At 41.3% G+C, this 25,267-nt stretch overlaps 1 protein-coding gene and 1 non-coding gene across 6 annotated transcripts; one reads left to right on the top strand and one right to left on the bottom strand.

Moving 5' to 3' along the window:
* The first annotated feature begins 10,186 nt into the window (after positions 1 to 10,186).
* Positions 10,187 to 10,269, top strand: trnal-cag (transfer RNA leucine (anticodon CAG)). Its single transcript has one exon. It is a non-coding gene; the product is annotated as a tRNA-Leu (tRNA).
* A 2,916-nt stretch (positions 10,270 to 13,185) lies between these two features.
* On the bottom strand, positions 13,186 to 24,658 carry tor2a (torsin family 2, member A). 5 transcript variants are annotated; one of them, XM_061896426.1, is made up of 5 exons: positions 24,461 to 24,658; positions 20,023 to 20,291; positions 19,761 to 19,959; positions 14,977 to 15,096; positions 13,186 to 14,908 (listed from the first exon to the last, which is right to left on the bottom strand). In XM_061896426.1, exons 1-5 carry the CDS (start codon positions 24,579 to 24,581, stop codon positions 14,664 to 14,666), a joined length of 954 nt encoding a protein of 317 aa, XP_061752410.1. In that variant the 5' UTR covers positions 24,582 to 24,658; the 3' UTR covers positions 13,186 to 14,663. The 5 variants fall into 5 exon arrangements, with proteins under 5 accessions (XP_061752410.1, XP_061752425.1, XP_061752420.1 ...); XM_061896441.1 differs by having other exon boundaries at positions 19,784 to 19,959; XM_061896436.1 differs by having other exon boundaries at positions 14,977 to 15,104; positions 19,799 to 19,959.
* Between the last annotated feature and the right edge of the window lie 609 nt (positions 24,659 to 25,267).

The following is a 25,267-nucleotide window of genomic DNA, read 5'->3' as shown; positions in this document are numbered from 1 at the left end:
CTTCCTCCAAACACGACGAGTTGAGTTTATACCAAAAAGTTCTATTTTGGTTTCATCTGACCACATGACATTCTCCCAATCCTCTGCTGTATCATCCATGTATCCATTTTGGTATAAACTCAACTCGTCGTGTTTGGAGGAAGAAGAATACTGAGTTGCATCCCAAGAACACCACACCTACTGTGAAGCATGGGGGTGGAAACATAACTCTTTGGGGCTGTATTTCTGCCAAGGGGACAGGACGATTGATCCGGTCCTTCCATCAGTGAGAGCTTTGAATGGTTAACCAAATACTTATTTTCCATCATAATTTACAAATAAATTCTTTAAAATTTCTACAATGTGAATTCCTGGAATTTTTCCCCACATTCTGTCTCTCACAGTTGAAGTGTAGCTATGATGAAAATTACAGACCTCTGTCATCATTTTAAGTGGGAGAACTTGCACAATCGGTGGCTGACTAAATACTTTTTTGCCCCACTGTATATCTCATATAAATATTTATTATCGTGCAATAATATGTTCAAAGAATACAGTATAGCGCCACTATTAGCAAGCTAGCACCTAGAGTGCTAAAGGCTAGCTGAAAATTAGCGCGTTTGTTGCTAGCCGGCAACAAAAGCGCTAATAGCTAAATGGCAACAAGAACGCTAATCGTTAGCTGGCAACTAGCAGACTAATCGCTAACTGGCAACAAAGGTGTTAATCGCCAGCTGGCGAATAAATCGCTAGCTGGCAACAATATTGCTAATCGCTAGCTGGCACCAAGAGCCCTATTCGCTTGTTGGCAAAAAAAAAACCCCGCTAATCGCTAAATGGAAAGTAAAACACTTAATTCCTGGCAACTAGAGAGCTAAGTTACTAGCTGGTAACTTGAGCACTAATCGCTAGCTTGCGATTAGCGTGCTGATTGCTCATAATCAGCCGCTGACGTCCCAGCTGGTAAGTGCTGTGATCTTCCATCCATGTTCGGACATATTTCACAACACGTCAACAACGTTTGTCATACGTTGTCGTGACAACCAGATCCCTTCTTAAAACCCATTTTTATTCTCTGCCGTGAAGCCTTCTGTGTCTTTTATGCTTTTGTTTCTTATATTTTAAATGTTTTTTTATCATTATTATGTTGTTATATTATTAATCACTGTTACTATTATTAGTGTTAAATAATAACCAAGTTTGAAATGATCACATTTTTACAGCACAGCATCTTATTTAAATGATGAAAACTAGAATAACGCTCGGCGAGTTGAGTGGGCGTCCTTCACAGTCACGTGACCTGGATAAGACACGCCCTTTTACGGTGGGGCGGAGCCTCGGAAAGGTGGTGGCCTCCCTAAGGCATGTGACGTCGGTCTGAGATGATTGCACACAGGGAAGGAGTTCACACGCACAGGTAAGAAATATCACTGGTATCATTCACACACTGTAAGAAGTATCAGTGGTATCACGCACACACTGTAAGAAGTATCACTGGTATCATGCACACTGCAAGGATTAAGTATTACTGGTATCACTCACACGCTGTTAGAAGTATCACTGGTGTCACGCACATGCCGTATATCACTGGTACCACGCACATATTTAGAGGTACCAGTGATATCACACACACACACTGTAAGAAGTATCACTGGTATCATGCACACATTGTAAGAAGTATCACTGGTATCACTCACACAGTTAGAAGCATCACTGGTGTCACGCACATGCCGTATATCACTGGTACCACGCACATATTTAGAGGTACCAGTGATATCACACACACACTGTAAGAAGTATCACTGGTATCACGCACATATTAAGAGGTATCAGTGATATCACACACACGCACTGTAAGAAGTATCACTTGTATCATGGACACTGCAAGGATTAAGTATCACTGGTATCACTCACACACTGTTAGAAGTATCACTGGTATCACGCACGTGCTGTATATCACTGGTACCACGCACATCTTTAGAGGTACCAGTGATATCACACACACACTGTAAGAAGTATCACTGGTATCACGCACACATTGTAAGAAGTATCACTGGTACCACGCACATATTAAGAGGTATCAGTGATATCACATATACGCACTGTAAGAAGTATCACTGGTATCACGCACATATTAAGAGGTATCAGTGATATCACACACGCACTGTAAGAAGTATCACTGGTATCAAGCACACTAAGAAGTATGCCCATACTAAGAGGTATCACTGGTATTACGCGCACACTGTAAAAATTATCACTGGTATTACACGTACAGTAAGAAGTATCAGTGGTATCACTTACACACTATGATGTATCACTGGTATCACACGCACACCGTAAGAAGTATCAGTGGTATCACCCACACACTGTAAGACCTGGTATCACGCACACATTTAAAGAAGTATAAATGATATCACGCACATACTAAGGTATCAGTAGTATCACACGCACACTGTAAGTATCACTGATATCACGCGCACACTGTAAGAAGTATCACTGGTATCATGCACACACTAAGAAGTATCACTGGTATCACACACACGTACGCTGTAAGAAGTATCACTGGTGTCACGTGTACACTGTAAGAAGTATCGCTGGTATCATGCACACTAAGAAGTATCACTGGTGTCATGAACACACTGTAAGAAGTATCACTGGTATCACGCCACACTGTAAGAAGTATCAGTGGTATCACGCACACACTAAGAAGTATCACTGTAATCATGCACACTAAGAAGTATCACTGGTATCATGAACACTGTAAGAAGTATCACTGGTATCATGAACACACTGTAAGAAGTATCAGTGGTATCACGCACACACTAAGAAGTATCACTGGTATCATGCACACACTGTTAGAAGTTTCACTGGTATGCACACACTAAGAATTATCAGTGGTATCACACACTAAGAAGTATCACTGGTATCATGTACACACTAAGAAGTATCACTGATATCATGCACACAGTAACAAGTATCACTGGTATCATGCACACATTAAGAAGTATCACTGGTATCACGCACACACTGTAAGAAGTATCACTGGTACCACGCACACTTGGGGAAGTAACACACACTGTAAGAAGTATCATGCACATACTAAGAGGTATCACGCGCACACTGTAAGATGTATCACTGGTATCACACACACACCGTAAGAAATACCAGTGGTATCACCCACACACTGTAAGACCTGGTATCACGCACACATTTAAAGAAGTATCAATTATATCACGCACATACTAAGAGGTATCAGTAGTATCACACGCACACTGTAAGTATCACTGATATCATGCGCACACTGTAAGAAGTATCAGTGGTATCATGCACACACTAAGAAGTATCACTGGTATCACACACACGTACACTGTAAGAAGTATCACTGGTATCATGCACACTAAGAAGTATCACTGGTGTCATGAACACACTGTAAGAAGTATCACTGGTATCACGCCACACTGTAAGAAGTATCAGTGGTATCACGCACACTAAGAAGTATCACTGTAATCATGCACACTAAGAAGTATCACTGGTATCATGAACACTGTAAGAAGTATCACTGGTATCATGAACACACTGTAAGAAGTATCAGTGGCATCACGCACACACTAAGAAGTATCAGTGGTATCACGCACACACTAAGAAGTATCACTGGTATCATGCACACACTGTTAGAAGTTTCACTGGTATGCACACACTAAGAATTATCAGTGGTATCACACACTAAGAAGTATCACTGGTATCATGTACACACTAACAAGTATCACTGGTATCATGCACACATTAAGAAGTATCACTGGTATCACGCACACACTGTAAGAAGTATCACTGGTACCACGCACACTTGGGGAAGTAACACACACTGTAAGAAGTATCATGCACATACTAAGAGGTAGCACGCGCACACTGTAAAAAGTATCACTGGTATTACACGCACAGTAAGAAGTATCAGTGGTATCACTTACACACTGTAAGATGTATCATTTGTATCACACACACACCGTAAGAAATACCAGTGGTATCACCCACACACGTAAGACCTGGTATCACGCACACATTTAAAGAAGTATCAATTATATCACGCACATACTAAGAGGTATCAGTAGTATCACACGCACACTGTAAGTATCACTGATATCATGCGCACACTGTAAGAAGTATCAGTGGTATCATGCACACACTAAGAAGTATCACTGGTATCACACACACGTACACTGTAAGAAGTATCACTGGCGTCACGTGTACACTGTAAGAAGTATCGCTGGTATCATGCACACACTAAGAAGTATCACTGGTATCATGCACCCACTGTAAGAAGTATCAGTGGTATCACGCCACACTGTAAGAAGAATCAGTGGTATCACGCACACACTAAGAAGTATCAGTGGTATCATGCACACACTGTAAGAAGTATCAGTGGTATCACACACACTAAGAAGTATCACTGGTATCATGTACACACTGCAAGAAGTATCACTGGTATCATGCACACACTAAGAAGTATCACTGGTATCACACACACGTACACTGTAAGAAGTATCACTGGCGTCACGTGTACACTGTAAGAAGTATCGCTGGTATCACGCACACACTAAGAAGTATCACTGGTATCATGCACCCACTGTAAGAAGTATCAGTGGTATCACGCCACACTGTAAGAAGAATCAGTGGTATCACGCACACACTAAGAAGTATCAGTGGTATCATGCACACACTGTAAGAAGTATCAGTGGTATCACACACACTAAGAAGTATCACTGGTATCATGTACACACTGCAAGAAGTATCACTGGTATCATGCACACACTAAGAAGTATCACTGGTATCACACACACGTACACTGTAAGAAGTATCACTGGCGTCACGTGTACACTGTAAGAAGTATCGCTGGTATCACGCACACACTAAGAAGTATCACTGGTATCATGCACCCACTGTAAGAAGTATCAGTGGTATCACGCCACACTGTAAGAAGAATCAGTGGTATCACGCACACACTAAGAAGTATCAGTGGTATCATGCACACACTGTAAGAAGTATCAGTGGTATCACACACACTAAGAAGTATCACTGGTATCATGTACACACTGCAAGAAGTATCACTGGTATGCACACACTGTAAGAAGTATTACTGGTATGCACATATTAAGAGGTATCAGTGTTGTCACGCGCACACTGTAAGAAGTATCACTGGTATCACACACACACTAAGAAGTATCACTGGTTTCATGCAAATATTAAGAGGTATCAGTGATATCACGCTCACACTGTAAAGAAGTACCACTAGTATCTCACACACACTGTAAGAAGTATCACGCACACACTGTAAGAAGTATCAGTGGTATCATGCACACACTGTAAGAAGTATCACTGGTATCACGTACACTAAGAATTATCACTGGTGTCATGTCCACACTGTAAGAAGTATCACTGGTATCATGCACACACTAAGAAGTATCACTGATATCATGCACACACTGTAAGAAGCATCACTGGTATAATGCACACTGCAAGGATTAAGTATCACTGATATCACTCACACACTGTTAGAAGTATCACTGGTATCACGCACATGCCGTATATCACTGGTACCGCGCACATATTTAGAGGTACCAGTGATATCACACACACACTGTAAGAAGTATCACTTGTATCATGGACACTGCAAGGATTAAGTATCACTGGTATCACTCACACACTGTTAGAAGTATCACTGGTATCATGCACATCTTTAGAGGTACCAGTGATATCACACACACACACTGTAAGAAGTATCACTGGTATCACGCACACATTGTAAGAAGTATCACTGGTATCATGTACACTAAGAATTATCACTGGTGTCATGTCCACATTGTAAGAAGTATCACTGGTATCATGCACACACTAAGAAGTATCACTGATATCATGCACACACTGTAAGAAGTATCACTGGTATCATGCACACTGCAAGGATTAAGTATCACTGGTATCACTCACACACTGTTAGAAGTATCACTGGTATCACGCACATGCCGTATATCACTGGTACCGCGCACATATTTAGAGGTACCAGTGATATCACACACACAGACTGTAAGAAGTATCACTGGTATCACGCACACATTGTAAGAAGTATCACTGGTACCACGCACATATTAAGAGGTATCAGTGATGTCCCACACACGCACTGTAAGAAGTATCACTGGTATCATGGACACTGCAAGGATTAAGTATCACTGGTATCACTCACACACTGTTAGAAGTATCACTGGTATCATGCACATCTTTAGAGGTACCAGTGATATCACACACACACACTGTAAGAAGTATCACTGGTATCACGCACACATTGTAAGAAGTATCACTGGTACCACGCACATATTAAGAGGTATCAGTGATATCACATATACGCACTGTAAGAAGTATCACTGGTATCACGCACATATTAAGAGGTATCAGTGATATCACACACGCACTGTAAGAAGTATCACTGGTATCAAGCACACTAAGAGGTATCACTGGTATTACGCGCACACTGTAAAAAGTATCACTGGTATTACACGTACAGTAAGAAGTATCAGTGGTATCACTTACACACTATGATGTATCACTGGTATCACACGCACACCGTAAGAAGTATTAGTGGTATCACCCACACACTGTAAGACCTGGTATCACGCACACATTTAAAGAAGTATCAATTATATCACGCACATACTAAGAGGTATCAGTAGTATCACACGCACACTGTAAGTATCACTGATATCACGCGCACACTGTAAGAAGTATCAGTGGTATCATGCACACACTAAGAAGTATCACTGGTATCACACACACGTACACTGTAAGAAGTATCACTGGTGTCACGTGTACACTGTAAGAAGTATCGCTGGTATCATGCACACTAAGAAGTATCACTGGTGTCATGAACACACTGTAAGAAGTATCACTGGTATCACGCCACACTGTAAGAAGTATCAGTGGTATCACGCACACACTAAGAAGTATCAGTGGTATCACGCACACACTAAGAAGTATCAGTGGTATCATGCACACACTGTAAGAAGTATCAGTGGTATCACACACACTAAGAAGTATCACTGGTATCACGCACACACTGTAAGAAGTATTACTGGTATGCACATATTAAGAGGTATCAGTGTTGTCACGCGCACACTGTAAGAAGTATCACTGGTATCACACACACACTAAGAAGTATCACTGGTTTCATGCAAATATTAAGAGGTATCAGTGATATCACGCTCACACTGTAAAGAAGTACCACTAGTATCTCACACACACTGTAAGAAGTATCAGTGGTATCATGCACACACTGTAAGAAGTATCACTGGTATCACGTACACTAAGAATTATCACTGGTGTCATGTCCACACTGTAAGAAGTATCACTGGTATCATGCACACACTAAGAAGTATCACTGATATCATGCACACACTGTAAGAAGTATCACTGGTATCACGCACATATTAAGAGGTATCAGTGATATCACACACGCACTGTAAGAAGTATCACTGGTATCAAGCACACTAAGAGGTATCACTGGTATTACGCGCACACTGTAAAAAGTATCACTGGTATTACACGTACAGTAAGAAGTATCAGTGGTATCACTTACACACTATGATGTATCACTGGTATCACACGCACACCGTAAGAAGTATTAGTGGTATCACCCACACACTGTAAGACCTGGTATCACGCACACATTTAAAGAAGTATCAATTATATCACGCACATACTAAGAGGTATCAGTAGTATCACACGCACACTGTAAGTATCACTGATATCACGCGCACACTGTAAGAAGTATCAGTGGTATCATGCACACACTAAGAAGTATCACTGGTATCACACACACGTACACTGTAAGAAGTATCACTGGTGTCACGTGTACACTGTAAGAAGTATCGCTGGTATCATGCACACTAAGAAGTATCACTGGTGTCATGAACACACTGTAAGAAGTATCACTGGTATCACGCCACACTGTAAGAAGTATCAGTGGTATCACGCACACACTAAGAAGTATCAGTGGTATCACGCACACACTAAGAAGTATCAGTGGTATCATGCACACACTGTAAGAAGTATCAGTGGTATCACACACACTAAGAAGTATCACTGGTATCACGCACACACTGTAAGAAGTATTACTGGTATGCACATATTAAGAGGTATCAGTGTTGTCACGCGCACACTGTAAGAAGTATCACTGGTATCACACACACACTAAGAAGTATCACTGGTTTCATGCAAATATTAAGAGGTATCAGTGATATCACGCTCACACTGTAAAGAAGTACCACTAGTATCTCACACACACTGTAAGAAGTATCAGTGGTATCATGCACACACTGTAAGAAGTATCACTGGTATCACGTACACTAAGAATTATCACTGGTGTCATGTCCACACTGTAAGAAGTATCACTGGTATCATGCACACACTAAGAAGTATCACTGATATCATGCACACACTGTAAGAAGTATCACTGGTATCATGCACACTGCAAGGATTAAGTATCACTGGTATCACTCACACACTGTTAGAAGTATCACTGGTATCACGCACATGCCGTATATCACTGGTACCGCGCACATATTTAGAGGTACCAGTGATATCACACACACAGACTGTAAGAAGTATCACTGGTATCACGCACACATTGTAAGAAGTATCACTGGTACCACGCACATATTAAGAGGTATCAGTGATGTCACACACACGCACTGTAAGAAGTATCACTGGTATCATGGACACTGCAAGGATTAAGTATCACTGGTATCACTCACACACTGTTAGAAGTATCACTGGTATCATGCACATCTTTAGAGGTACCAGTGATATCACACACACTGTAAGAAGTATCACTGGTATCACGCACACATTGTAAGAAGTATCACTGGTACCACGCACATATTAAGAGGTATCAGTGATGTCACACACACGCACTGTAAGAACTATCACTGGTATCATGGACACTGCAAGGATTAAGTATCACTGGTATCACTCACACACTGTTAGAAGTATCACTGGTATCACGCACATCTTTAGAGGTACCAGTGATATCACACACACTGTAAGAAGTATCACTGGTATCACGCACACATTGTAAGAAGTATCACTGGTACCACGCACATATTAAGCGGTATCAGTGATATCACATACACGCACTGTAAGAAGTATCACTGGTATCACGCGCACACTAAGAAATATCACTGGTATCACGCACACATTGTAAGAAGTATCACTGGTACCACGCACATATTAAGCGGTATCAGTGATGTCACATACACGCACTGTAAGAAGTATCACTGGTATCACGCACACATTGTAAGAAGTATCACTGGTACCACGCACATATTAAGAGGTATCAGTGATGTCACACACACACACTGTAAGAAGTATCACTGGTATCATGGACACTGCAAGGATTAAGTATCACTGGTATCACTCACACACTGTTAGAAGTATCACTGGTATCACGCACATCTTTAGAGGTACCAGTGATATCACACACACACACTGTAAGAAGTATCACTGGTATCACGCACACATTGTAAGAAGTATCACTGGTACCACGCACATATTAAGCGGTATCAGTGATATCACATACACGCACTGTAAGAAGTATCACTGGTATCACGCGCACACTAAGAAATATCACTGGTATCACGCACACATTGTAAGAAGTATCACTGGTACCACGCACATATTAAGCGGTATCAGTGATGTCACATACACGCACTGTAAGAAGTATCACTGGTATCACGCACACATTGTAAGAAGTATCACTGGTACCACGCACATATTAAGCGGTATCAGTGATATCACATACACGCACTGTAAGAAGTATCACTGGTATCACGCGCACACTAAGAAGTATCACTGGTATCACCCACACACTAAGAAGTATCACTGGTATCCCACACACTAAGAAATATCACTGGTATCATATACACATTGTAAGAAGTATCACTGGTATCACGCACACGCTAAGAAGTATCACTGGTATCACGCACGCACTGTAAGCAGTATCACTGGTATCACGCACGCACTGTAAGCAGTATCAGTGTTCATAGATGTATTTAGTTGAAGTAAAGGTGCCTGCCGAGAAAAAAGACGTCTATATCGATAATTGTGACCTGGCCGCTATCGTAGTGATTATAGTATTATGATCGGTGACTGTGGTAAGTGTGCGCATGTCAGGATGGCCGAGCGGTCTAAGGCGCTACGTTCAGGTCGTAGTCTACTCTGTAGGCGTGGGTTCGAATCCCACTTCTGACAACACACTTTTGTCAGGTGTGGCAATATCCACGTCCGTTAACGATATGATAAGATGACGTGTGGAAGTACACACTAATTTCACTATTATGTACACTAGATTAACCTGGACATATTTACTCAATATAATGTACACACTTACTACACTATAATGTACACTTACAATACACTGTAATGTACACACTTACTGCATTATAATATACACTTGATATGCACTGAAATGTACTTACTGTAATGTACACACTTACTATACTATACACTGTAGCATATACACTTACCATACTCTAATGTAAACTTACTATACACTATAATGTACACACTTACTGCACTACAATATATATACTATAATGTACACACTGACTACACTATAATGTACATTTACTATACATTGTAATGTATACACTTACTGCAATATAATATACACTTACTATGCACTGTAATGTACTTACTATATTATACACTGTAGCATATACTGCAGTGTACACACTTACCATACTCTAATCTAAACTTACTATACATTATAATGTACACACTTACTACACTATAATGTTCACTTACTTTACAATAATGTTCACACTTACTATACTATCCTATACACTCCAGTGTATACTTACCATACTCAATAATGTAAGAAGTATACACTATACACTAATGAACACACTGACTATACACTATAATGTATACTTACTATACACTAATGTACACACTATACTATATAAACTTACTATACACTATAATGTACACACTACACTATAATGTACACTTACTATACACTAATGTACACACTATACTATATAAACTTACTATACACTATAATGTACACACTACACTATAATGTACACTTACTATACACTATATTGGGGACACTTACTACACGCTCTAATGTACACACCACTATAATGTACACACTTGCTACACTGTAATGTACACTTACTATATAATAGACTTACTAAATATCATGTGCACTTATACTATTATGTACACTTACTATACTAAATTATCATATACATACTTATACTATAATTTACACATCCTACAAACAATTGTGTACACTTACTACACTGTAATGTACTTACTATACATGACCATGTACACTTGCTATACTGTAATGTACTTACTATACATGATCATGTACACTTGCTATACTGTAATGTACTTACTATACATGATCATGTACACTTACTACACTGTAATGTACTTACTATACATGATCATGTACACTTACACTGTAATGTACACTTACCATACATTATCATGTACACTTGCTACACTGTAATGTACTTACTATACATGACCATGTACACTTGCTATACTGTAATGTACTTACTATACATGATCATGTACACTTACTACACTGTAATGTACTTACTATATATGACCATGTACACTTACTACACTGTAATGTACTTACTATACATGATCATGTACACTTACTATACTGTAATGTACTTACTATACATGACCATGTACACTTACTACACTGTAATGTACTTACTATACATGATCATGTACACTTACTATACTGTAATGTACTTTCTTTACATGACCATGTACACTTGCTACACTGTAATGTACTTACTATACATGATCATGTACACTTGCTACACTGTAATGTACTTACTATACATGACCATGTACACTTGCTACACTGTAATGTACTTACTATACACGATCATGTACACTTGCTACACTGTAATGTACTTACTATACATGATCATGTACACTTACTACACTGTAATGTACTTACTATACATGATCATGTACACTTGCTACACTGTAATGTACTTACTATACATGATCATGTACACTTACTACACTGTAATGTACTTACTATACATGATCATGTACACTTGCTACACTGTAATGTACTTACTATACATGATCATGTACACTTACTACACTGTAATGTACTTACTATATATGACCACGTACACTTACTACACTGTAATGTACTTACTATACATGATCATGTACACTTACTATACTGTAATGTACTTACTATACATGACCATGTACACTTACTACACTGTAATGTACTTACTATACATGATCATGTACACTTACTACACTGTAATGTACTTACTATACATGACCATGTACACTTACTACACTGTAATGTACTTACTATACATGATCATGTACACTTACTATACTGTAATGTACTTACTATACATGATCATGTACACTTGCTACACTGTAATGTACTTACTATACATGACCATGTACACTTACTATACTGTAATGTACTTACTATACATGATCATGTACACTTACTATACTGTAATGTACTTACTATACATGACCATGTACACTTGCTACACTGTAATGTACTTACTATACATGATCATGTACACTTGCTACACTGTAATGTACTTACTATACATGATCATGTACACTTGCTACACTGTAATGTACTTACTATACATGATCATGTACACTTGCTACACTGTAATGTACTTACTATACATGATCATGTACACTTGCTACACTGTAATGTACTTACTATACATGATCATGTACACTTGCTACACTGTAATGTACTTACTATACATGATCATGTACACTTACTACACTGTAATGTACTTACTATACATGATCATGTACACTTACTACACTGTAATGTACTTACTCTACATGATCATGTACACTTACTACACTGTAATGTACTTACTATACACGATCATGTACACTTACTACACTGTAATGTACTTACTCTACATGATCATGTACACTTACTACACGTTAATGTACACTTACTACACTGTAATGTACTTACATTATCATGTACACTTACTATACATGATCATGTACACTTGCCAAACTGTAATGTACACACTAAAAATGAGAGCAGTGTAGAAGGACACTACTTCATAGTCAAACTGCACACACACTCAGAAAGTACACACAGTGGACACAGTATACTTACTGAAGTGTACTGTTGTATTTTATCCAAGTTTTGCATGAAACATTGAATATTTAGTGCTTTAAAAAATACTTTTCTGAGTTTATTGAGCAGGTAGCAGTTGTGATGTGGTTCTGAAATGGCAACAAAAACAAGACATGAAGGCAAAGTTTAAAAATGAGGACAAAATCTTGTTCTGAAGTTCAGACGTCAGTCACCACCTTCAGTCTGTGGCGGCCTCTGCTGGTGAAGGATGCGAACTACACCCCCTTTCAGTTTATCCTGCTGCTAGTTTGGTTAAAAAAAATAGTCATTCTGATTTTCCTTTTAGATCAGAAAGTCCTTAAAAGACGATGAAATTCTGGTAGAGGTTCCTAATGTGGTCCTTCAGAGTTTGGATCAATAAAAACTCCTTCAAGTGGATCCAATGGGAACTTTTGGAACTGGTGAAGTTTCTCCTCTGTTAGAGGTGTTTTCACGGGGTCCTTCTGAGTTTGGATCGACCAAAACCCCTTCAAGTGGATCCAATGGGAACTTTGGGAACTGGTGGAGTGTCTCCCAAGGTGGAGTTTTTTTTACGTGGTCCTTCCGAGTTTGGATCGACAAAAACCCCTTCAAGTGGATCCATTGGGAACTTTGGAAACTGGTGGAGTTGCTCCCAAGGTGGAGGTTTTTTCATGTGGTCCTTCCGAGTTTGGATCGACAAAAACCCCTTAAAGTGGATCCAATGGGAATTTTTGGAACTGGTGGAGTTTCTCCCATGGTTGAGGTTTTTTTCACGTGGTCCTTCCGAGTTTGGACCGACAAAAACCCCTTAAAGTGGATCCAATGGGAATTTTTGGAACTGGTGGAGTTTCTCCCATGGTTGAGGTTTTTTCACGTGGTCCTTCCGAGTTTGGACCGACAAAAACCCCTTAAAGTGGATCCAATGGGAATTTTTGGAACTGGTGGAGTTTCTCCCATGGTTGAGGTTTTTTCACGTGGTCCTTCCGAGTTTGGATCGACAAAAACTCCTTCAAGTGGATCTATTGGGAACTTTGGGAACTGGTGGAGTTTCTCCCATGGTTGAGGTTTTTTTCACGTGGTCCTTCCGAGTTTGGATCGACAAAAACCCCTTCAAGTGGATCCAATGGGAACTTTGGAAACTGGTGGAGTTTCTCCCGTTAGAGGTTTTTTTCACGTAGTCCTTCTGAGTTTGGATCGACAAAAACCCCTTCAAGTGGATCCAATGGGAACTTTGGAAACTGGTGGAGTTTCTCCCGTTAGAGGTTTTTTTCACGTAGTCCTTCTGAGTTTGGATCGACAAAAACTCCTTCAAGTGGATCCAATGGGAACTTTGGAAACTGGTGAAGTTTCACGGGGTCCTTCTGAGTTTGGATCGCCAAAAACTCCTTCAAGTGATGGGACCTTTGGGAACTGGTGGAGTTTCTTCCAACAGGTTGGACTTGGAGGTCCTTGCCGGACAGCTTCTGGTCCACTAGACTTTGGCTGAGGGTCAGAGGAAAAGGTTGATTTTGGCGGTGATGCTCTTGCAGCCGGTGGCCGAGAAGAAGTGTCCCGGCGCCGGCGTGTACGTCATGTCGCCCCCTACCGCCTGCACCACGTCACTGCGCTGGCAGGCGCCGAGCTGGCAGAGCTGCGAGCGCACACAGCGCTCCACGTGGCAGCGGCTCAGCGGCAGGAAGGGCACGAAGGACGTGATGAGCTTCTGCCGGATGATGGACGACTGGAAGAGGCCGCCTGAGAGAAAGGCGGGAAAGATAGTAAAAAAAAAGGGAGAGTTACAAAACCAAAACGCCGTCGCTTACTGGAGTTGTTGTCGTAGACGGCCTGAGCGATGGCGTCCTGCAGGTCGGACGACGTGATCTCCTCTCGGTCGCGTCCCGCCCGGCGGTGTTCCAGGGCCACTCTGTTGACCACGTCCTCGCCTGCCGTGCTAACAAACACACTCTGCTCAAACCCAGCGGGAAATGGGGAGTTTATATTATATTTAAAAAATACCTAACAAATTGAGGCAGAGCCCAATAGAAGCCACCTTTAAAGGGGAACATTATCACCAAACCTATGTAAGCGTCAATATATACCTTGATGGTGCAGAAAAAAAGACCATATATTTTCTTTACCGATTTCCGAACTCTAAATGGGTGAATTTTGGCGAATTAAACGCCTTTCTGTTTATGGCTCTTTTGGCGATGACGTCAGAACGTGACATCACCGGGGTAATACAGCCGCCTTTTCCATTTTTAACCCATTGCAAACACCGGGTCTCAGCTCTGTTATTTTCCGTTTTTTCGACTATTTTTTGGAACCTTGGAGACATCATGCCTCGTCGGTGTGTTGTCGGAGGGTGTAAAAACACTAACAGGGAGGGATTCAAGTTGCACCACTGGCCCGAAGACGCGAAAGTGGCAAGAAATCTGCAGCCAGACCCCCATTGAATGTGCCGGAGTGTCTCCACATTTTACCGGCGATGACAGACATGGCACAGAGATGTATGGATAACCTGCAGATGCATTTGCAACGATAAAGTCAACGAAATCACAAAGGTGAATTTTGTTGATGTTGTTGACTTATGTGCTAATCAGACATATTTAATCGCGGCGTGACTGCCAGCTAATCGATGCTAACATGCTACGCTAATCGATGCTAACATGCTATTTACCGGCGGTGCTAAAGCAGACATGGCACAGAGATGTATGGATAACCTGCAGATGCATTTGCAACGATAAAGTCAACGAAATCACAAAGGTGAGTTTTGTTGATGTTGTGGACTTACGTGCTAATTAGACATATTTGGTCGCGGCGTGACTGCCTGCTAATGGATGCTAACATGCTACGCTAATCGATGCTAACATGCAATGTACCGTCGGTGCTAAAGCAGACATGGCACAGAGATGTATGGATAACCTGCAGATGCATTTGCAACGATAAAGTCAACGAAATCACAAAGGTGAGTTTTGTTGATGTTGTTGACTTACGTGCTAATCAGACATATTTGGTCGCGGCATGACTGCCAGCTAATCGATGCTAACATGCTACGCTAATCGATGCTAACATGCTATTTACCGGCGGTGCTAAAGCAGACATAGCACAGAGATGTATGGATAACCTGCAGATGCATTTGCAACGATAAAGTCAACGAAATCACAAAGGTGAGTTTTGTTGATGTTGTTGACTTATGTGCTAATCAGACATATTTGGTCTCGGCGTGACTGCCAGCTAATCGATGCTACCATGCTACGCTAATCGATGCTAACATGCTATTTACTGGCGGTGCTAAAGCAGACATGGCACAGAGATGTATGGATAACCCGCAGATGCATTTCCTTCCACCCACATTTAATGCGAAAATAAACACTTACTAATCGACGGATTTAAGTTGCTCCAGTGTCACAAGATGCGAAAGTCCTGATCGTTTGGTCCGCACATTTTACCGGCGTTGCTAACGCAGCTATTCGGCCATGCTATGGCTATGAATAGCGTCAATAGCTATTAGCTCAATAGCTTCGGTTTCTTCTTCAATACTTTCATACCCCAACCATTCGTTTAAAAACATGCGTAATCTGTTGAATCGCTTAAGCCGCTGAAATCCGAGTCTGAATCCGAGCTAATGTCGCTATATCTTGCTGTGCTATTCGCCATTGTTTGTTTACATTGTATGACGTCACAGGAAAATGGATAGTGTCTTCGCAGAGAGCGAGAAAAAAAGCCACTTTAACGCTTTTTTTAGGGATATTCCGAGACCGGTAAAATTTTGAAAAAAAAATTCCAAAAATACAACAAGCCACTGGGAACTGTTTTTAATTGTTTTCAACTCTTTTGAAGTTGTGATAATGTTCCCCTTTAACACTCTAAAACTGTGTCAGAAAATACTAGCAATCAACCCAATGCCATCTGTAAATCAACCGCTTTGGTACAATCCTAATATCATAATTAATAAAAATGTGGTTAATTGGACAACATGGAAAGACAGAGGTATTACTAAACCTCATCGTTTTATTTTAATAAAAACTCTTTTAAACCGTTCAATGATTTAGTTGATCAATATAATGTACCCAGGAATAATTTTATCTCTTTAAAACACGCTGTAAATAAATGCATATCCTCTGAAAGTATGTCTTTAAATAGCAATGAACTGGAAGATGCACTTTTTAAATCAAGATACATTTAAGAAATTAATGAAACTATTTTATGGAATAATAAATGAACACCACACTAGAAATGCAAATGATGCATGTGTTCGGAAATGGATGATGGACTTAAAGGGGAACCCATCCATCCATTTTCTACCGCTTATTCCCTTTCGGGGTCGCGGGGGGCGCTGGCGCCTATCTCAGCTACAATCGGGCGGAAGGCGGGGTACACCCTGGACAAGTCGCCACCTCATCGCAGGGCCAACACAGATAGACAGACAACATTCACACTCACATTCACACACTAGGGCCAATTTTAGTGTTGCCAATCAACCTATCCCCAGGTGCATGTCTTTGGAGGTGGGAGGAAGCCGGAGAACCCGGAGGGAACCCACGCATTCACGGGGAGAACATGCAAACTCCACACAGAAAGATCCTCAGCCTGGATTTGAACCCAGGACTGCAGGACCTTCGTATTGTGAGGCAGACGCACTAACCCTTCTTCCACCGTGAAGCCTTAAAGGGGAACATTATCACAATTTCAAAAGGGTTAAAAACAATAAAAATCAGTTCCCAGTAGCTTGTTTTATTTTTCGAAGTTTTTTCAAAATTTTACACCTCCCGGAATATCCCTAAAAAAAAGCTTTAAAGTTCTTGATTTTCGCTATTTGCGAAACCGCTGTCCATTTCCCTGTGACGTCATACAGGGCTGCCAATACAAACAGCGAGATATAGCGACATTAGCTCGGATTCAGACTCGGATTTCAGCGGCTTAAGCGAATCAACAGATTACGCGTGTATTGAAACAGATGGTCGGAGTATGGAGGCAGATAGCGAAAACGAAATTGAAGAAGAAATTGAAGCTAACCTTATTCAAATTCTGTTCTTAAGAGTTATGATCTTCAAATGGTTGAAAAATTTTCTCAATGAGATATTAAGAAAAATGTCCTTTTTTGGTATTTTGTAAAATACAGTGTTACAATTTAAGTTGCATTTGTCTATTTGACACATTTTTATTTGACTATAAACAAAATACGGAATAAATGTCCAACTTGCTAAAACACCAAAACTGTGTGGGGGTTGAATAATTTTGATCACAACTGTAAATATTGGCCCACTCTGCATTTGAGTTTGACACCCCTGGTTTAGATAATAATGAGTCATATATTGGACTCAAAGACATGCACCTGGGGATAAGTTGATTGGCAACACTAAATTGGCCCTAGTGTGTGAATGTTGTCTGTCTATCTGTGTTGGCCCTGCGATGAGGTGGCGACTTGTCCAGGGTGTACCCCGCCTTCCGCCCGATTGTAGCTGAAATAGGCGCCAGCGCCCCCCGCGACCCCGAAAGGGAATAAGCGGTAGAAAATGGATGGATGGATGTTGTCTGTCTATCTGTGTTGGCCCTGCGATGAGGTGGCGACTTGTCCGGGGTGTACCCCGCCTTCCGCCCGATTGTAGCTGAGATAAGCGCTAGCGCCCCCCGCGACCCCGAAAGGGAATAAGCGGTAGAAAATGGATGGATGGATGTTGTCTGTCTATCTGTGTTGGCCCTGCGATGAGGTGGCGACTTGTCCAGGGTGTACCCCGCCTTCCGCCCGATTGTAGCTGAGATAAGCGCTAGCGCCCCCCGCGACCCCGAAAAGGAATAAGCGGTAGAAAATGGATGGATGGATGTTGTCTGTCTATCTGTGTTGGCCCTGCGATGAGGTGGCGACTTGTCCAGGGTGTACCCCGCCTTCCGCCCGATTGTAGCTGAGATAGGCGCCAGCGCCCCCCGCGACCCCGAAAGGGAATAAGCGGTAGAAAATGGATGGATGGATGTTGTCTGTCTATCTGTGTTGGCCCTGCGATGAGGTGGCGACTTGTCCAGGGTGTACCCCGCCTTCCGCCCGATTGTAGCTGAGATAGGCGCCAGCGCCCCCCGCGACCCCGAAAGGGAATAAGCGGTAGGAAATGGATGGATGGATGTTATTTGTCTATCTGTGTTGGCCCTGCGATGAGGTGGCGACTTGTCCAGGGTGTACCCCGCCTTCCACCCGATTGTAGCTGAGATAGGCGCCAGCGCCCCCCGTGACCCCAAAAGGGAATCAGCGGTAGAAAATGGATGGACCAAAATAGGTCTTATTATATCTTTGTGTAAAATATTGGACACAGTGTGTTGTCAAGCTTCTGAGATGCGATGTATTGTTCATTTTCTTTAATTATTTTTAATGAGGGATTTTTAATCACTGCTATTTTGAAATTGTTACTTATATTGATAATATTCATTTTTGTTTCACTACTTTTAGATTATACCGTGTCATGTTTGTGTGTCCTCAGTTGCTCTGGTTATTGCTATTTTGAATGTCGCTGGGTCTGGTTCGGTTTTGGAATTGGATTGCATTATGTATTGCTTTCTTGGATTGATTAATAAATTAAAAAACAAACAAAAAAAAAACAGCGCCATCGCCACGCACCGAGGACCGGGATCGGCGCTGACCTGATGAAGACGTACAAGGCCTTGCGGTAGTTGGTGCCGAAGACCACGTGCGAGGGACCCAGAAAGGGTTCCAGGACGTCGACGAGTCCGCGCGGCATTCTCTCCATCTCGTCGAAAATGAAGACGGAGCGAGCGCACGCCGTCAGGTTCCCCTGGACCCAGTTCTTCAGCTGCACCTGTGAAGAAGGACCCCGGTGAGCCAAGTGGCGCTGCCGTCACACTTGGAGAGGGAGTCTCACCCGGTACTGGTCCACCTGGCCGGCGGAGGGGAAATGCAGCGCGGGGATGAAGCGGTGCACGTACGGGCTGCTCATGGCCGAGCCGTACAAGTGGCTCCCCAGCATGGAGCTGACCAGCGTCTTCCCGGTCCCGGAGGAGCCGTGGAAGGACAGAACCAGGGGCTTTTCCGGGCTTTTATTCTGAAGGAACCGGACCACCTCCTCGGAGATGATGTCCTGAGCCAGATGTTGGCCGTAAACATTCTTGTAGAGGTCCCACTCCAGCTCTGCTTCACAAACACTCAACTTTAGGACAAGCTGACTCCCGCCTATCGGCCCATGCTGTTGGTCGCTCGCTTCAAATAGGAAGAACCAGGTTCGATACCCGAGTGGAATTAAAGGCCTACTGAAACCCACTACTACCGACCACGCAGTCTCAAGGTTTATATATCAATGATGAAATATTAACATTGCAACACATGCCAATACGGCCTTTTTAGTTTACTAAATTACAATTTTAAATATCCCGCGGAGTTTCTTGATTAAAACGTCTGTTTGGGACGTCTCGGGTTGTAGCGGACAATTTAGCCCAGCACCACACACGGCTAAAAGTCGTCTCTTTTCATCGCATAATTACAGAGTATTTTGGACGTCTGTGTTGCTGAATCTTTTGCAATTTGTTCAATTAATAATGGAGACAATAAAGAAGAATGCTGTTGGTGGATTGCAGCTGCCTTTAGCAACCGAAACACTGCCGGTGTTTCTTTGTTTGTTGTGAAGCTTTAGCGAACATGTTTCTCGACCACATGTCAACCAGCAAGTTTTTGGGTAAGAAAATTGTGATATTAAGTCGGCTCCTACCGGAGACTTGTGCTGAGTTATCGTCCTCCTGCAGCAGCTGTCATCTTGGCTCCTCCATTGGCTTAATTCTCTCAGAGACACTGGCGGTCATCGCCCCCCTCTGACTTTCAGGTATGACTTTATAATTGTCAACCGGCCACTCTCGGTTGGTAGAGCGGCGGTGCCAGCAACTTGAGGGTTGCCGGTTCGATTCCCGCTTCTGCCAACTTAGTCACTGCCGTTGTGTCCTTGGGCAAGACACTTTACCCACCTGCTCCCAGTGCCTCCCACACTGGTTTGAATGTAACTTAGATATTGGGTTTTACTATGTAAAGCGCTTTGAGTCACTTGAGAAAAAGCGCTATGTAAATATAATTCACTTCACTTCTTTTCATCGCATAATTACACAGTAATTTGGACAACTGTGTTGCTGAATCTTTTGCAATTTGTTCAATTAATAATGGAGACTATAAAGAAGAATGCTGTTGGTGGATTGCAGCTGCTTTTAGCATCGAAACACAGCCGGTGTTTCTTTGTTTGTTGTGAAGCTTTAACACAGAGCGGTCAAGCGAACATGTTTCTCTATGTCAACCAGCAAGTTTTTGGATGGGAAAATTGTGATATTAAGTCGTCTCTTACCGGAGACTTCAGTGGATTATGCGACCTCCTCCTGCAGCTCAAAAAGTCAGCTGTGATCTTGGCTCTGTCACGCCAAATTTCTTCCTCCCTACAAAAACCTTCCTCCCGGAAGACATTTGACGTGACAGACCCTTTAATGCCTGAAGGACCTCAATGAGGGCGCGATAATACCAAGTTATATGACTCTTAAGGGTTACAGCTGCAAAATTAGCGAAGCAAAAATAGCTTGAAAGTTTAGCATGCTGGAATGCTAATATTCTTTCCTTACCGTTATTTTTCACCAATGACAATCAGCCAATTATAATGCTTTTAAAACAGGCAGCTGTGTGGGCTGCTTTACGCAAGTTATATGACTCTTAAGGGTTACAGCTGCAAAATTAGCGAAGCAAAAATAGCTTGAAAGGTTAGCATGCTGGAATGCTAATATTCTTTCCTTACCGTTATTTTTCACCAATGATAATCAGCCAATTATAATGCTTTTAAAACAGGCAGCTGTGTGGGCTACTTTAAGCAAGTTATATGACTCTTAAGGGTTACAGCTGCAAAATTAGCTAAGCAAAAATAGCTTGAAAGGTTAGCATGCTAATATTTTTTCCTTACCGTTATTTTTCACCAATGACAATCAGCCAATTACAATGCTTTTAAAACAGGCAGCTGTGTGGGCTGCTTTAAGGTCCTTCCACCCTCATTGGGGTCCTTCAGGCATTAGAGGGTCTGTCACACCAAATGTCTTCCGGCGGGAAGGTTTTTGTAGGGGGAAGATATTTGGCGTGACCGCTCCTCGGCTTCTCTCAGAGACACTGGCGTTCACCGCAGTCATCCGACTTTCAGGTATGACTTTACAATCTCACTAAAACACTATTAAAACAATAAGCAGATAAGGGATCTTCCAGAATTATCCTAGTAAATGTGTCTGATTACATCTGAAACGGTCCCACTGCCGTCGCCTTTTCTTTTTTTCTTGTGCTTCACTCTAACTTTCCTCATCTACGAATCTTTCATCCTCGCTGAAATTAATGGGGAAATTGTCGCTTTCTCGGTCCGAATCGCTCTCGTTGCTGGTGGCCATGATTGTAAACAATGTTCAGATGTGAGGAGCCCTACAACCCGTGACGTCACGCGCACGTCGTCTGCTACTTCCGGTATAGGCAAGGCTTTTTTATTAGTGACCAAAAGTTGCGAACTTTATCATCGATGTCCTCTACTAAATCCTTTTAGCAAAAAATATGGCAATATCGCGAAATGATCAAGTATGACACATAGAATGGACCTGCTATCCCCGTTTAAATAAGAAAATCCCATTTCAGTAGGCCTTTAAGAGCATCATGTAGACCAGGGGTCACCAACGCGGTGCCCGCGGGCACCAGGTAGCCCGTAAGGACCAGATGAGTCACCCGCTGGCCTGTTCTAAAAATAACTCAAATAGCAGCACTTACCAGTGAGCTGCCTCTATTTTTTAAATTTTATTTATTTACTAGCAAGCTGGTCTTGCTTTGCTCGACATTTTTAATTCTAAGAGAGACAAAACTCAAATAGAATTTGAAAATCCAAGAAAATATTTTAAAGACTTGGTCTTCACTTGTTTAAATAAATTCATTTATTTTTTTACTTTGCTTCTTATAACTTTCAGAAAAACAATTTTAGAGAAAAAAATACAATTTTAAAAATGATTTTAGGATTTTTAAACACATATACCTTTTTACCTTTTAAATCCCTTCCTCTACTTTCCTGACAATTTAAATCAATGTTCATGTATTTTTTGTTGTTGTAAAGAATAGTAAATACATTTTAATTTAATTCTTCATTTTAGCTTCAGTTTTTTCAACAAAGAATATTTGTGAAATATTTCTTCAAACTTATGATTAAAATGTAAAAAAATAATAACTCTAGAAAATCTGTAAAATCAAATTTAAATCCTATTTCAAAGTCTTTTTAATTTCTTTTTAAAAAATTTGGGGGAAAATAATGATTTGTCTTTGTTAGAAATATAGCTTGGTCCCATTTGTTAAATATTCTAACAAAGTGCAGATTGAATTTCAACCTATTTAAAACATGTCATCAAAATTCTAAAACTAATCTTAATCAGGAAAAATGACTGATGATGTTCCATAAATTATATTTTTTATTTTTTCCAAAAAGATTCGAATAAGCCAGTTTTTAATCTTCATTTTTTTCGGTTGAATTTTAAAGAGTGGAAATTGAAGATAAACTATGTTTCAAAATTTAATTTTCATTTTTACTGTGTTTTCTCCTCTTTTAAACCATTCAATTAAGTGTTTTTTTCATCATATATTCTGTACAAAAAAAACTTCCATAAAAGGAAAAAAAAATGTACGACGGAATGACGGACAGAAATACCCATTTTTTAATATATATCTATTTTTTTATTTATTTAAAGGTAAATTGAGCAAATTGGCTATTTCTGGCAATTTATTTAAGAGTGTATCAAACTGGTAGCCCTTCGCATTAATCAGTACCCAAAAAGTAGCTCTTAATTTCAAAAAATGCTGGTGACCCCTGACGTGGACACAAATTGAAGTGAATGATTGCATATTCTTTTCGCATTTTTAGGAATAAAACATAATCATCGCTTATTTTAGTTTATTTACTTGTTACTGTTACTTCTTACATTTAGGTCGCTAGATAGCTAACACCAAGACTCTTTAAAAAAAATCCCGTCGGACGCAAACGTAAACATTAAAAACCATCCATCCATCCATTTTCCTACCGCTTATTCCCTTTGGGGTCGCTGGTGCCTACGTCAGCTACAATTGGGCGGAAGGCGGCGTGCAACTTGTCCGGGGTGTACGAAACTGGGCAACTTGTCCAGGGTGTACGCCTGTCCGGGGTGTACGCCGCCTTCCGCCCGAAAGGGACAAGCGGTAGTTAATGGATGGCCATTAAAAAACACCAACAACAGCGGTTTCCCCGGCTAGCTCGCTACCTTGTTAGCAGGCGAGCTAAAGTAGTAGCCGCTCACCTTTGACGTTTGGCCGGAAGTCACAGTCGCAGTTGTCGGAGAAGGAGCAGTAGAGGTAGTTGAGCGCCCGGCAGGCGGGCGGAGGAAGACAAAGAAGCAATACGAGGAGCACAAACAACATTTTTAGTCCGCCATCGGCACCGCGGGCGCACCGGAACCCTCGCTACTTCCGGGATGACGCCGGGTCACGTGACCCGCCCTTCCCGCCCACCAAAAGCTTTTACAAATATGTGTGTCACTCTCATTCTAACCTTTGATCGATGATGTCATTAAGGTGACGTAACAGTAGATCAACAACATGGTCCAGCACAATTACACTCATTTATTTTCAACTACTGTAAAAAAAAAAAAAACTTACAGTGACCTTTAACAATACGTCTGTAAATACTGTAAATACATACATTACTCAATACTTTATATCTTATATCCATCCATCCATTTTCTACCGCTTATTCCCTTTATTATTCCCTGGCGCCTATCTCAGCTGCAATCGGGCGGAAGGCGGCGTACACCCTGGACAAGTCGCCACCTCATCGCAGGGCCAACACAGATAGACAGACAACATTCACACTCACATTCAAACACTAGGGCCAATTTAGTGTTGCCAATCAATCGACAGGTGTATATTTATAGTATTTTATATCTCAGCCTCTGATCTCCACAAACCACATACATGATTCTGTATTAATATACACATACAGTGGGGCAAAAAAAGTATTTAGTCAGCCATCGATTGTGCAAGTTCTCCCACTTAAAATGATGACAGAGGTCTGTAATTTTCATCATAGGTACACTTCAACTGTGAGA

The sequence above is a fragment of the Nerophis ophidion genome, linkage group LG01 (assembly GCF_033978795.1).
Source record: "Nerophis ophidion isolate RoL-2023_Sa linkage group LG01, RoL_Noph_v1.0, whole genome shotgun sequence".
Taxonomy (NCBI): Eukaryota; Metazoa; Chordata; class Actinopteri; order Syngnathiformes; family Syngnathidae; genus Nerophis; species Nerophis ophidion.
The sequence above is the reverse complement of the archived record's forward strand: the minus strand, read 5'-3'. Positions and strand labels throughout refer to the sequence as shown.

Bases quoted from the DNA above. Each gene is read 5' to 3' on its own strand.
- tor2a (XM_061896426.1), bottom strand. From the start codon at position 24,581: ATGTTGTTTGTGCTCCTCGTATTGCTTCTTTGTCTTCCTCCGCCCGCC. The intron at 20,292-24,460 runs GTGAGCGGCTAC...GTGTTTGTGAAG, and splicing joins CTTCCGGCCAAACGTCAAAG to CAGAGCTGGAGTGGGACCTC. The intron at 14,909-14,976 runs GTAAGCGACGGC...CCTTTCTCTCAG, and splicing joins CGTCTACGACAACAACTCCA to GCGGCCTCTTCCAGTCGTCC.